The following is a 14,614-nucleotide window of genomic DNA, read 5'->3' on the forward strand; positions in this document are numbered from 1 at the left end:
TGAGAGAGGAACAGGAGGAGGAGGAAGCGGCAGAGGCTGGTGGCAGCTGGAGAATCACTGGCTTACGAAGAGAAGGTAACACATCACACATTTGCAATTGGCATTAAAAGGAAATGGTTCACCATAAAGATTATTTTTTACTAATTATTTACTAACTATATTTGACATTGGAAAACCCCTAGTTAAAACTTAAGTGTGTGTCTTAATCAGCTTCCTAGGTAGTGAATCAGTATATCGTGCACATGAATTCGGGCACTGGTAAGGACCTTTGCTAACTACACATCGGGACACTGATAGTAACATGACAACGTATTTATGAACAACAGCAGAACTGATATTTTTGTTATTTAAAGTACATTATGATAAATGATTTGATTCTTACATATACCAGCAACCTTTTAGCTGTAAATTAATTATAAATGCATCTAGATTGTTAAGTACCTGTCTAGTGATGTATGTTTATGCTGAAATATAATTAAATAACGGTTTGAACATCAAACATCGTGCTTTAGAACTTCTGTTGAGGGAACACAACGTGAGCATCGATGTTCACGGTGCATTGTGGGACTTTTTAATGTTTCAGTGCACTGGAAGGATTTTGAGATTGATACGGCCTTTAGTACGGCCGTCTCTATGATCAGTGCCCTGACTATTGAACTAGGGAGCTGATTGAGACGCACCCTAGGTCTTGGCTGACCACTTGTTAGTGGATCACCTTCGATGTATCGTGTAAACAGAGCTTGTGTAATGTTAAACATTGGGGTCAGTTTTTTTTAAAGAAATTCATCCTTTTATTATGCAAGGATGCATTAAATTAATCAAAAGTGAGAATAAAGGGGAAAAGTTGTTTTAAAATGTAATAATATTTCACAATTAAGGTTTACAAATAAGTAAGGTATACAAGGTATACAAATAATAATGTCACAATATCAGGTTTTTCAAGCTATATCTGAAGAAATCTTGAAAAAATAAATAATGCTATGTCAAATTCATCTTTATTTTTTTAGCAGATGAATCACACCTTTGCATACAAAAGAAGCTATTACACTTATTTGCCACCTGATACTGATAAACAAAACTGATCAGATATTTGTAAGACCACACCATGTGATTTTATTTAGAGGAGACTAAAATGCTAACCGTTTTAGCTTAGCACAGCGTCAAAGTATGACAGTTAATGAGAATAACAGCATATTTTTACTGCAAACTCGATGCAGAATGAGAGTATTTTTCAACAACAACAAAAAAGTACAGACCCAAACTTGTGCTTCTCTTTCCTAGATGGTGGTCCTCGCTCGGCTGGTTGGCGGGAACACACTGGTCCAGGTGAAACACTTCGCCGCAGGAAGTTTGACTTCGACTTCCGGGATGGAGGGAATGAGGGAGGCAGAAGGAGAACAGGCAGCGATGGAGCAGAAGATGAGCGAGACGGTCTGCCAGAGTGGTGCACTGATGAGGAAGATGGAGAAATGGGAACCTTTGATTCCTCTGGAGCGTTTATGTGTATTAAGGTGAGACCTTAAGATCTAGTCTCTAATGACTTATTAGGCCATACACAGCCTCTAGGGCTGCGTTGACACTTGGCATTAACATGCGACCTGTATCCGGATGTTGTCCACATACACATTGAAAAGAAAAGTGTAAACACGCTTCTGATCGGAATGTTGTACGATCAGCGTGTCCAGGTTCGGAGGTAGTCGAGGACGCATTGTGATCGGATCTCAGTGTAATGTGAACCCAATCCAGCCATCGCATCGTGTCTGCATTCACAGGTGGACATCGCACAAAAGCCCGCCCACTGTCATTATTCCCCCTCCTCTCTCCAGGAATTGCTGCACATAGCTGTGTGGTTAGTGTGAAGTACATCGCAAATATACTGAAATGTTTGCCTTCGTACCCGAAAGTTGAAGCAGAACCATTCATTTTCTGTAAAGAACGCACATTTTTCCCACCACAGCTGGCAACGTTCTCGGATCCATTTGTTTCTCTGTACCGTTTCCATTACGGCATCAATCCACATTATTAGCACTTGCAGCCTCTTCATCCTCCTCATTTTGCGAGATTTGTAAAATGTCCCCCGACTGAAAACTGTTTTTAAAAGAAAACCCACCACTTCAGGTCGACTTTGCACTGAAGCCATCCTTTTTTTTTTTTTTTTTTTTTCTCGGCGGGAATACGAGATCTGATCTGTTATCCAGATACAGAAGCCACTTGATGTGGACAGGTGTAAACGCAACGTGTCATGATTCCATACGGTATATGGGCCGGGAGATGTGGGCCACAACTGGGCCAGATGTCATTTGCTATCTGGGTAAACTTTTGAATGGTGTACATTAAAAATCCTAAATAACGAAACGTTTCATCTCCAATTAGTCACCCAGGCCATAAATAAAGGCTTGGAAGTGGCAGTATTGGTCAGTTGGTCACTAGAGGGCACTTTATGAACGCTGAACCCAGGTTAGGTTAGGACTACATTTTCAGGACTACAAAATATGTTGATCCAGGATCGTGACTGACTTGGAAAAAATCAAGGTGACCTGAAAATGAACACGCACAAACCCACAATCACACTTTGCCCATTTAACAGACAACTAAAAAGTGTAAACGTTTAACCTGATGTGAGAAATCAGCAACTTTCTAACAATGCACAGAAACTAATGGCTTAAAACTCTAAATAACGGTTATACAATCATATTATATAAATCCAAATACTACTTTATTACTTACTACTTTAACAATAATTGGTAACACTTTATTTTACAGTGTCCTTGTTACACACGGTACATAGTTACTGTAGTAATAACTATAAATAATGCATAATTGCATGCAACTAACCCTAAATCAAACCCCAGTCCTAACCCTAACCCTACAAGTAAGTACATGTAATAAATTGTATAATTACACTATAATATGAACACTTTAAAATAAAGCGTAACCCAGTCTTTTACTCTATATAACACTTTACAAGTAGGATACATGCTGTCTTGTAAGATCCGATTTGTTATCCAGATACAGAAGCCACTTGATGTGGCCGGATGTAAACGCACTGTGTCCTCCTGATTGGCTTGATCGGATCACGGTGATCGCATGTTAATGCCAATAGTTGGTATACCTTATGTATGTATGTACAGTATATACATTGAATGATTTTGATACTTGATTTTTTTTCTCTACTTCTTTTCTCTTTATTTTATTGTTATTGATTTGTTTTATTGTATTGTAAAACACTTTGGATAATCTAAGGTTGTGTTAAACTTGTGTTCTATAAATAGAACTTGACTTGACTTCTGATCTATGTTTTTTTCTTCTTTACATTGTTCTGCTCTTCTGTTGTCTTAGAAGGGTCCGAAAGACCCCATTCTAGAAGAGGAGTTTGAGTTCCAGGGGTTGGAGGATGAGGAAGAGGACTGTGCTAATCTAGAGAAGAACAACGGCACTGGTGCTGTGAAAAACGAGAAAGGTGGGAACAGAAATGGGGGGGGGATAAATGCTTGAAGCACAGTTCTTGTAAAAATGAAAATCATTGCTTTGTGTGAGGAACCGACTGAATTTTTAATTCTTTGTTGACCAAAAAACAATTTAAACACCTCTGAAGTTTTTTGAGGTACATTTTTTAATTAATTCACGATTTTAAATAAGTATATCTACCTTGATTTCCACAGATGTCATTGACTTCACTCCAGTGACTGAAACTGAAGTGAAAGCGGTTTCTCCTTCCCCTCCTCCTTCTCTCCCTCCCTCTCTTCCTGCTCCGGTCCCTGAGGCTTTGCCCTCTGCTGCCCCCTCTGGCCTGGAGGAGCCTCAGCCTGTCCCCTCCATTCCCAACAAATTACCAAGTGAAGGTAAAAACTACGCCTTTTTTAAATTGATTATCCTACAGCTGTATGAATGGGTGACACTTAATTTGTGTTGTCTTTTTTGTAGTGTTATCAGAGGCCATGTTAGATTTGAGCCCCAGTGCCTCCTCCAGTCTGCCTTCATCGCCTCCCTCTTCGTCCTCTGCTGCTACTGACCTCCCACCGCCGGGGGGTGATATTGAGGATGACGAGGGCATGAAGCACCTGCAACAGGTACCACAGAAAATGAGTTCTGAGAGTAACAGATCAGATAATTTAACAGAATTTAATTGCTGAAAGGTTCAGCTGCAAAAACTGGTCATTAAGCATAAAAATACCATAATATGTTTGCAGAGATTTAAGTTCAAATACTTGTTTCTAAGTAAAGCAATGCTAAATCCAGTTATTCTAATTTGAAATGTCCGTTCTGTGTCAGAATGTCTGTTTTTTGTTTTGGTCTCTGTCTCCCCCCCCCCCCCCGCCAATTTACCCAATAGTATTTCGACATGCCGGGTTGCCAGTTGGCGGCAAACACACCAATGAAATCCAGCAAACAAACTGGGTCTGAGATCGCAGATTTTACCCGACCCAAAAAGTCTTAGCAATAAAAACATTGAAAACGTATACATTAGCCGATCAGCTTATAGTGCAAGACTCGTCGGGTTTCATTGTTAATTGTGTTAGTTCCTGTTGCGTGTCCTCAATCTGGCAACCCATGTGAGCGTCAATTCGAGTCTGGTTGAGAAGCAACTCCCTCCAATATTTTGAATTTGGACTGCAGTTCCTATTTCAACCACTAGCTGTCAATATTACATACTGCACCTTTAACCATTTCACATACGAGAGGGTTATTTTCACAACATGGATATTTGCAAATATTAGTCAGAGAGAAAATTGGCATATAAAGCTAAATGAATATAGAAACCTGGATTAACACTATAAATAGACCAAATGCACAAAATGTGTAGAACACGTCCCATATTTATATAAATTACATTGTATATAGCACACTTAAATTATAGCGAAAAGGTTTTTGATGAAGATTTATGTGTGTAGGAGGCAGAGAAGATGGTGGCAGCGCTGCAGGATACATCTCTAGAGGAAGAGTGTTTCACCCAGACTCTTCAGGAGAGCAGAAACACAGCCTCTGCTCTTCCTCTCTCCCATGACTCTGCCATGAAATGGTTTTACAAAGACCCGCAAGGAGAGATTCAGGGTACGCACGCACTCCCTCATAGGAGGTCAACTCATGCATATGGAGCAGTACTTTGATTATAATACCGTCTCTTTCGTCTGTTCTGTCTCTCTCAGGTCCGTTCAGTACAGTGGAAATGTGTGAATGGTTTCAGGCGGGGTATTTCGCCATGAACCTGCTTGTTAAACGTGGTTGTGATGAGGGATTTCAGCCGCTGGGGGAAGTCATTAAGATGTGGGGGCGTGTGCCTTTTGCCCCCGGCCCCTCCCCTCCGCCCCTCCTGGTGAGGAATCAAGCCCATCTTCGCCCTCAACCACCCCGGGGGGCAATCGTGAGTCTCTGGGTGGAGGGGTGAATGTCGGGGAGTTATGTTACATGGGGTTATTTGCATTCTGGGTTAAGTTTTTCTGGTTCGTTAGTTCTTATTTTAGGTCTAGTGGTGATAGCTTGTTTGCAAATGTGTGACTGTGTTAATTTGTAATTGTGTTCACGTGGAATGTGTGCAGGGTGTTTTATATTGGTCTTGATTCTTTTTAAAACTTGCATTAAAGTCTTGATGCTTAACATGATTTCCTTAAATCAGCAGATACCCTGTGTGTGTTCACGCATGTCTCTTAAGAGTCTCTCTCATGAATAAATGCATGTATCTGATCTCTCTGTCATGGGTTAATGTGTGTTATTGACCTTTCTGTGTGTATCAGGGTAATATGGATCAGGAGCGGCTGAAGAAGCAGCAGGAATTAGCAGCTGCCACGGCTCTTTACCAGCAGCAACAGCAGCTGTTTCAGCTCATCAACAGGTGAGTGATTGAGTTTTTGTGTCTTTTTACAGTGCCACTATGTACATTTCATATGTTTAATACTGCTTTTTTTCTGTGTAGGTGTGGAGAGCAGGGTATGATGCCTTCGTTAAACAGGTCGATGTCAGTGCCAGATACAGGGTCCATGTGGGACATGCATACCTCAGCCTCACAGCCAGCAGGTACACACACACACACACACACACACATGAAGTGCCCGTTATGCTATTTTAAAGGTTCCTAATTTTGTTTTCGAGGTCTCCTACAGTATGTTTACATGCATCCAAGGTCAAAAAACACTAATTTTCTCATAATATATGTTGCACATCACCTCGTTTCTTAAAGAGTCTTAAAACGTTTTCTTTGAATATTCAGTCTCTAAACCCCTCCTTTCCATGAGCCTACTCTGCTCTGATTGGTCAGATGGTCCAGTCTGTTGTGATTGATCTGAATTTCAGCTCCAGATCTTCCTCAGCACTTGATACACAGTGATATAAACATTAACGATGGTGTCGGTTTTTCCGTTTAAATTCCTGCATGAGTGCATCAAAGTGGATTCTCAGCGCTGAAAACAGCGTCTTCTCGACATGAACAACACAAACCAAACTCTTCCAGTCTCAGCAACAACTACAGTGTTTGAGTAGACGTTGGACGGTAACTGGAATTACTGACGACACGTTTCAGCAGTTCAGAATCGATTATTTTTTTATTTTAGGAGACTAACTTTATTTGTCATGCACTTTAAAAATTTGCAGACCTTTTAAATTCACAAACAGCGATATTACACACTGCATGAAAGTAATATGTGAAAAAGCATAAGGGGGCACTTTCAGAATCACCCTTTGTTTTTTCCTCACACACTCGCACCTGGAAAATAAACAAACATTCTTTCGCCCTCTCTCTCTTTTCTGTGAGCAGGCGGTGAGGCCAGTCTATGGGACTTAATGAATTCTTCAACTCAGGGTCCAATTCTAGAACAGCTTCAGAAGGTAAGAGTTGACACTGATGGCCTCTGCTGGTGATCTGAGGAAATGCACTGAACTCAAAACTCTCCGGTTTGTTGTGTCTCAGCTACATGAGAGAAGAGAAGCTGAACTCAGGGCCAAGCGTGAGGAAGAGGAAAGGAAACGGAGGGATGAAAAAAGGCGAGAAGAGCAGAAAAGGAGAGAGGAGGAGGATCTTTATAGGCGCAAGCAGGTGTGGTAGTGTTATATTAAAATAACCTCAAATACATTACCGTTCAAAATTTGAGAAGTTGATTATTTTTAAAGAAATTAATACTTTTATTTACCAAGTATGCATTAAAAACTTTTACATTTGTTTTATATCATATATATACATTTCAAATAAATGCTGTTCTTTTGAGCTTTCTGTTCATCAAAAAATCCTTTAAAAATATTTATATCATGGTTTTCACACAAAAATATTAAGCCGCACAACAGTTTTCAACATTGGGAATAATCAGAAATGTTTCATGAGCATCCAATCAGCATATTAGAATGATTTCGGAAGGATCATGTGACACTGAAGACTGGAGTAATGATGTTGAAAAATCAGCTTTATTTTACAGGAAAAAAATACATTTAGAAATATATTCAAATAGAAAACAATTTGTAATTTATTGTAATAATAATATTTCACAATATTACTGCTTTTGCTGTACTTTTAATCAAATAAATGCAGCCTTAGTAAAGATAAGAGACTTCTTTCTAAAAAATTCAAACGTTTGAACAGTAGTGTAAATTTAATTTTGTTCTGGTCTCTATCATACTCTCTCTTTTCTTTTTTTTCATATCGCTGTTTTTGTTTTTCCCAGCAGCAGGATTTGCTGATGAAGTTGCTCCAGCAGGCTCCGCGTCAGGGTGCCTCGGGCTCCGGGTCGGGCTGGAACGGAGGACCCATCCCTGGGCTGGGAAAGCAGACCAAACCCCACAACCTCCTGGACATCCAGCCGGAGGCGGAGAGAATGCACAAACAGCAGCATAGAGTCCAGCAACAGCAGAGGGTACGACACGCACATACAAACATCACAGGTGTGCAGTCATGAAAATCAAAATGAATGCATTATGAATGTCTCTCTGCAGTGGAATGACTCCTCTTCGTTGTGGGGAGCATCTGGGTCTTTGGATGGAAAGGTGGGTGGTGGTGGAAGCCCCTCGGGAGGAGGGATGGGCGTCTGGGACGAGGCCCTCAAGAACCAGAGCGCTCTTCGCAACAATATGGGGCTGAAGAACAGCCGCAGCAGTCCCTCACTGAGGTAAACAAACAAACCACATGATAACTAATAAGTTCAATGGCGTTTTCAATGGCTCATAACAATATTTAGAGCAATTTTCATGGATGCAATTAATTGTCGTAAATGAGACATACACAATTTTGCTCTAATGTAACACTTAATGAGTTTAACTACTCAATATCCAAGCATAATGTCTATAATGTATGTAAATATTTGAAAGTATAAAATGTGATTCTTCTATTGCCAAGGTTGTCTGTAAATTTAGGAAATAACCACTTCTGTTAATCAGCTGAAATGATTTCTAGATGCCAAATATCAACTAATTCATCAGTTTGGACAATATTTAAGGACATTTTTTAATTGTTTTTTTTTTAGGCCTGGAAAAGCTTATGAAATCTTAAAGGGATAGTTCACCCAAAAATGAAAATTCTGTCAGTAATTACTCACCCTCATGTTGTTCCAACCGCGTAAGACCTTTGTTCATCTTCGGAACATAAATTAAGATATTTTTGATTAAATCTGAGAGTTGTCTCACTCCTCCATAGGCTTTCAGAGGGACCGAAACTTGCTGTCCCAGAAAAGTTATTAAAGAGATCGTTAATATAGTCCAAGTGACTACAGTGGCTTAATCTTAAGTTTATCAAGCGACGAGAATACTTTTTGTGCGCAAAAACAAACAAAAATAACGACTTTATTCCACTATTCATTTCCTTCTCTCTGGACCTCTAGTTGGTTCGCGTAGTGTTTTTGCGCAGCGCGTCTGTGTTACACGTCACCACGTAGGCTCACAATTGGCCGAAGCTGGTCATGTGTGTAATGCGTGATGACGTGCAACACAGACGCGCAGCGCAAAAACACTACGAGGCCCAGAGAGAAGGAAATGAATAGTGGAATAAAGTCGTTATTTTTGTTTGTTTTTGCGCACAAAAAGTATTCTCGTCGCTTGATATACTTAAGATTAAGCCACTGTAGACACTTGGACTATATTAACGATCTCTTTAATAACTTTTCTGGGCCAGCAAGTTTCGGTCACCTAACAGCCTATGGAGGAGTGAGACAACTCTCAGATTTAATCAAAAATATCTTAATTTGTGTTCCGAAGATGAACGAAGGTCTTGCGCGGTTGGAACAACATGAGGGTGAGTAATTACTGACAGAATTTTCATTTTTGGGTGAACTATCCCTTTAAATTACCCAGAATTTTTCATTGAATATTAGTGGTGCGCAATCTTGAAATTTGTGGCAGTTAAAGATTGGTGCATCATTAGCTAAATATTGTTTAGAACCTGTGTATATTAAAGTGCCCCTATAATTCTATTTTAATGGCTCCTAATTTTGTTTTGGAGGTCTCCTACAATAGATTTACATGCATCACAGTGTCTGAAACAGTTTGTTCGAAGATTCAGTCTCTAAACTGCTTCATTCTGAGAGCCTACTCTGCTCTGATTGGTCAGAAGGCCCAGTCTGTAGTGATTGGCAGCGTGTGTCAAAAGATCTGAATTTCAGCTCTGGATCTTTCTCAGTTCTTGATACTCAGTGATACGAACATTAATGATGCTGTCGATATTACCGTGTCAATTTCAGCGCGAGTCCTCATCCATTCGAAGTGCAGCAAAGTAGATTTGCTTTTGCAGCGCAGAAAACAGCGTCTTCTCGACATGTCGACAGCACGAAACAAACTTTTCCAATCCTCAGCTACAACTAAAACTAAAGTAGACCTTGTTTGCGGGAAGCCAATGAAGACTCTAGACTGGCGTTATGCAAATGTATTAAAAACCTGGGGTTTAACAGGAAGTGAGGCTGGAATTACTAACGACTCGTTCCGACAGTTCAGAATCGATTCTTTCACAAACGGCTATATTACACACTGCATGAAAGGCAATATTCAAAAAAGCATATTATGGGCGCTTTAAAATGACAGTCATAGAAATGTTTGATATGTGAGCAAATTTTGTTTTTGGTGAGTTGGTTATTTTCATTTAAATTGGTCATTTAAAAACGGCTTAGAAAAATCATGGAACTCTGGGAAATTTACATTTTATGCATATGATAGGAAAAGCAAAGCAATCTGGTAATCAAACCCATGACCTTGGCATTGTTAGTGCTGTGCTTGTACAATCCAAAGTGTGTGTTCTGGGTAAACCGTTCGTATGTGTTTGTACAGTGAGCAGTACATGATGAGGAGCCGTAAACGCACTGAGGAGGAGGATCGGCTGTTGAAACTCCTGCAGGGGATGAAGTCTCAGGACGGCTTCACCACCTGGTGTGAACAGATGCTGCATGCGCTCAACACCTCCGCCAATAACTCCTCCTCTTCCCAGGATGGTAAGACGTCTCTCTTTCAGGATTTGCACACACCAGCTTTTCTCTCATTTGGGTTGCTTTATATTTAAATAAAATAATTTTTTTGACAACATCTGCAGAGGCTGCCGATTATTCAGAAAAATTATTTAAGACTCATCCCTCAGTGTGTGAAAACAAACAAAAGACATGTTTACAGTAAACGCGCATTATTAGCCTGGCAGGCCAGAGAGTTCATAAGCAGGAAAACAAGTGTGTGTTTGTGTTCATAGTGCCCACCATTGTGGCGTACCTGAAGGAGGTGGAGTCTCCGTATGAGGTGTTGAACTTTATCTGCTCCTATCTGGGTGACACTGTCGAAGCCAAAGAGTTTGCCAGACAGTTCCTGGAGCGCCGTGCCAAACAGAAAGCTAACCACCAGAGACAGCAGCAGCAGGTGTGTGTGACAGGAAGATGTAAAGTCTTTGTGTGTGTGTGGTGTTTGCCTTCTTGAAATTAAATTCTTGGTCTTCTCTTATAGCTCTCCAAAGAGATGGCTGGACTTAGCATGAACAACTTCCCACTGCAGGTATGAGTACAACTCTGTATTTCCATGATGGGCAAAACCAAGTCACGTTTGTCATTTATCAGATTTTTAATTCCTATGTTTGCGCCTCATTCTTGCCCTTGCACTTTTTGTCGAATAGGATACTGTACGAGGAATGAACCCCAGCACTCTGCAGTCTATGTTCCAGGCAGTGCATTCTGGGAAGAGTGGTGTGGTCTATGATCAGGCAGCAAAGCTGAAGAAGAAACAGCCCATGATGCTGCACTCTGACCCAAGCATCTTAGGTACCCCTTACCTATTTATTTCTCTCTCTGATTCCCAAATGACTCCTATGAACTGGTTCTTATTAGTGAATCAAAACCACATGTAGCACAATCAGTGTAGTCCAACTGATTCCTGAACAAATGACTCCTATGAACTGGTTCTTATTAGTGAATCAAAACCACATGTAGCACAATCAGTGTAGTCCAACTAATTCCTGAACAAATGACTCCTATGAACTGGTTCTTTTTAGTGAATCAAAAGCACATGTAGCACAATCAGTGTAGTCCAACTGATTCCTGAACAAATGACTCCTATGAACTGGTTCTTATTAGTGAATCAAAACCACAAGTAGCACAACCAGTGTAGTCCAATTGATTCCTGAACAAATGACTCCTATGAACTGGTTCTTTTTAGTGAATCAAAACCTCATGTAGCACAATCAGTGTAGTCCAACTGATTCCTGAACAAATGACTCCTACGAACTGGTTCTTTTTAGTGAATCAAAACCACAAGTAGCACAACCAGTGTAGTCCAACTGATTCCTGAACAAATGACTCCTATGAACTGGTTCTTATTAGTGAATCAAAACCACATGTAGCACAATCAGTGTAGTCCAACTGATTCCTGAACAAATGACTCCTATGAACTGGTTCTTTTTAGTGAGTCAAAACCACAAGTAGCACAACCAGTGTAGTCCAACTGATTCCTGAACAAATGACTCCTATGAACTGGTTCTTTTTAGTGAATCAAAACCACATGTAGCACAATTAGTGTAGTCCAACTGATTCCTGAACAAATGACTCCTATGAACTGGTTCTTATTAGTGAATCAAAACCACATGTAGCACAATCAGTGTAGTCCAACTGATTCCTGAACAAATGACTCCTATGAACTGGTTCTTTTTAGTGAGTCAAAACCACAAGTAGCACAACCAGTGTAGTCCAACTGATTCCTGAACAAATGACTCCTATGAACTGGTTCTTTTTAGTGAATCAAAACCACATGTAGCACAATTAGTGTAGTCCAACTGATTCCTGAACAAATGACTCCTATGAACTGGTTCTTATTAGTGAATCAAAACCACATGTAGCACAATCAGTGTAGTCCAACTGATTCCTGAACAAATGACTCATATGAACTGGTTCTTATTAGTGAATCAAAACCACAAGTAGCACAACCAGTGTAGTCCAATTGATTCCTGAACAAATGACTCCTATGAACTGGTTCTTTTTAGTGAATCAAAACCTCATGTAGCACAATCAGTGTAGTCCAACTGATTCCTGAACAAATGACTCCTACGAACTGGTTCTTTTTAGTGAATCAAAACCACAAGTAGCACAACCAGTGTAGTCCAACTGATTCCTGAACAAATGACTCCTATGAACTGGTTCTTATTAGTGAATCAAAACCACATGTAGCACAATCAGTGTAGTCCAACTGATTCCTGAACAAATGACTCCTATGAACTGGTTCTTTTTAGTGAGTCAAAACCACAAGTAGCACAACCAGTGTAGTCCAACTGATTCCTGAACAAATGACTCCTATGAACTGGTTCTTATTAGTGAATCAAAACCACATGTAGCACAATCAGTGTAGTCCAACTGATTCCTGAACAAATGACTCCTACAAACTGGTTCTTTTTAGTGAATCAAAAGCACATGTAGCACAATCAGTGTAGTCCAACTGATTCCTGAACAAATGACTCCTATGAACTGGTTCTTATTAGTGAATCAAAACCACATGTAGCACAATCAGTGTAGTCCAACTGATTCCTGAACAAATGACTCCTACGAACTGCTTCTTTTTAGTGAATCAAAACCACATTTAGCACAACCAGTGTAGTCCAACTAATTCCTGAACAAATGACTCCTATGAACTGGTTCTTATTAGTGAATCAAAAGCACATGTAGCACAATCAGTGTAGTCCAACTGATTCCTGAACAAATGACTCCTACGAACTGGTTCTTTTTAGTGAATCAAAACCACATGTAGCACAATCAGTGTAGTCCAACTGATTCCTAAACAAATGACTCCTATGAACTGGTTCTTTTTAGTGAATCAAAACCACATCAGGGCTCGACATTAAGGCTTGTCCGCTTGTCCGGGACAAGTGGATTTTTTTGTAGGACAAGTGGAAGAGAAAATTAGTTGTCCCACTGGACAAGTTAAATTTCAAACAAAATAAAATGCCATGTTAATTAACGTTATGTGCCACTCATTACGTCTATAATTTTACAGATTTAATTTTACCGATTTGAGACGTCGCATAACTGCCAGATTCAAACTGTGCTTTCGCGCGTTGCCTGGCGCTGAGCCAGAGTCGGACGCGTTCAGCGCTGTCATATATCACAACTAAGCAGTGTTTTTAACCTCATAATGTTTATTTTAGGTTTCAGATATTTAAATACACATAAGCACGAGTAAAACAATACATTTGGAGTTTGTAAAATACACACTGATGTCTATGGAAGCAGCAATAACAATCTATTCAAACATAATTTGCCGACTTGTGTTATTCTTATCAGACAAACATAGTGGAAGTAACTATAAAGTTTACTCTATTCTTCTCAGTTCACCGGCCACTTTCTTGCATTTATTTCGGGAGAAACTGATGAATTCACGTGCTGTAAATCCGACTGACAGGACAACATTGTGGCGCCCATCTCATGATCAAGATTATTTATAAAGGTTTTTAAACAGCCAAACACACTCACTCACACGTATTTGAGAATCGGAATATCAGATAGGCTGATTGATGACATGGTAAGCAAGTTTGTGAATATTTTGAATAAAGGAAAAACGAAATAAAAGCGACACATCTGTCATACAGTATTATTGTGGCTGCGGTGTATCGCGTGACGCGTCGCCATGGAAACATTAAAGGGAACGTTCGCCTTGAAAAAACTCACTCTGGGGGGTGGGGTGGGGGGTCAGGTAGAATATTTTAAACTTAACGCGTGAAAGGGTTAAAGAAATGATCAAAAATAAATATGTGTGTGCTGTAAAGTGGTTAGAAAAAAAAAAATCGGAATCGGCAGGTCAAACTCAATGAAAAACCGGAATCGGCCTAGAAAATTGAAATCGGTGCATCTCTATGTCTACAAAATTATTTTAGATATAGTATACAGTAAGTCTAGCTAGCTTCAGCTTGTCTAGCTAGCTTGCAAATTCTGAGGATACCTACAAGAGTCACCACTTCCTCTGGTGATACACTGCACACCAGCGTGCAAAGTATTACTTTGTATTATGGAGTCTGGAGATCCTTATTTCTTGTTGAAGGGGAACTCTGTTCTTGGGACACGTTCCTTTCTACTGTTTCAACTGAATTTTATTAATATTGATAGTGTTTGGATGCTTTCAATGGTTTGTTCGAATTCTGCATTAGCTAAACACAAAAAAACAAATAAATGATAAAATTATATATCTTTACCCGGAC

The 14,614-nt window shown here is 39.9% G+C and overlaps 1 protein-coding gene across 1 annotated transcript in view; it reads left to right on the plus strand.

Moving 5' to 3' along the window:
* Positions 1–14,614, plus strand: part of gigyf1a (GRB10 interacting GYF protein 1a) — a 36,395-nt gene that overhangs the window by 18,840 nt on the left and 2,941 nt on the right. Inside the window, exons 8-24 of the mRNA XM_081390228.1 lie at positions 5–75; positions 1,282–1,511; positions 3,340–3,460; positions 3,663–3,842; positions 3,925–4,070; positions 4,893–5,052; positions 5,148–5,314; positions 5,733–5,830; positions 5,912–6,012; positions 6,749–6,819; positions 6,902–7,027; positions 7,647–7,835; positions 7,915–8,087; positions 10,231–10,391; positions 10,640–10,803; positions 10,888–10,935; positions 11,054–11,198. Coding sequence (XP_081246354.1) covers positions 5–75; positions 1,282–1,511; positions 3,340–3,460; positions 3,663–3,842; positions 3,925–4,070; positions 4,893–5,052; positions 5,148–5,314; positions 5,733–5,830; positions 5,912–6,012; positions 6,749–6,819; positions 6,902–7,027; positions 7,647–7,835; positions 7,915–8,087; positions 10,231–10,391; positions 10,640–10,803; positions 10,888–10,935; positions 11,054–11,198 — 2,351 coding nt within the window. The remainder of the gene's footprint in view (positions 1–4; positions 76–1,281; positions 1,512–3,339; positions 3,461–3,662; positions 3,843–3,924; positions 4,071–4,892; positions 5,053–5,147; positions 5,315–5,732; positions 5,831–5,911; positions 6,013–6,748; positions 6,820–6,901; positions 7,028–7,646; positions 7,836–7,914; positions 8,088–10,230; positions 10,392–10,639; positions 10,804–10,887; positions 10,936–11,053; positions 11,199–14,614) is intronic.

This window comes from Scardinius erythrophthalmus (genome assembly GCF_964197995.2).
Source record: "Scardinius erythrophthalmus genome assembly, chromosome: 2".
NCBI classification, from domain to species: Eukaryota; Metazoa; Chordata; class Actinopteri; order Cypriniformes; family Leuciscidae; genus Scardinius; species Scardinius erythrophthalmus.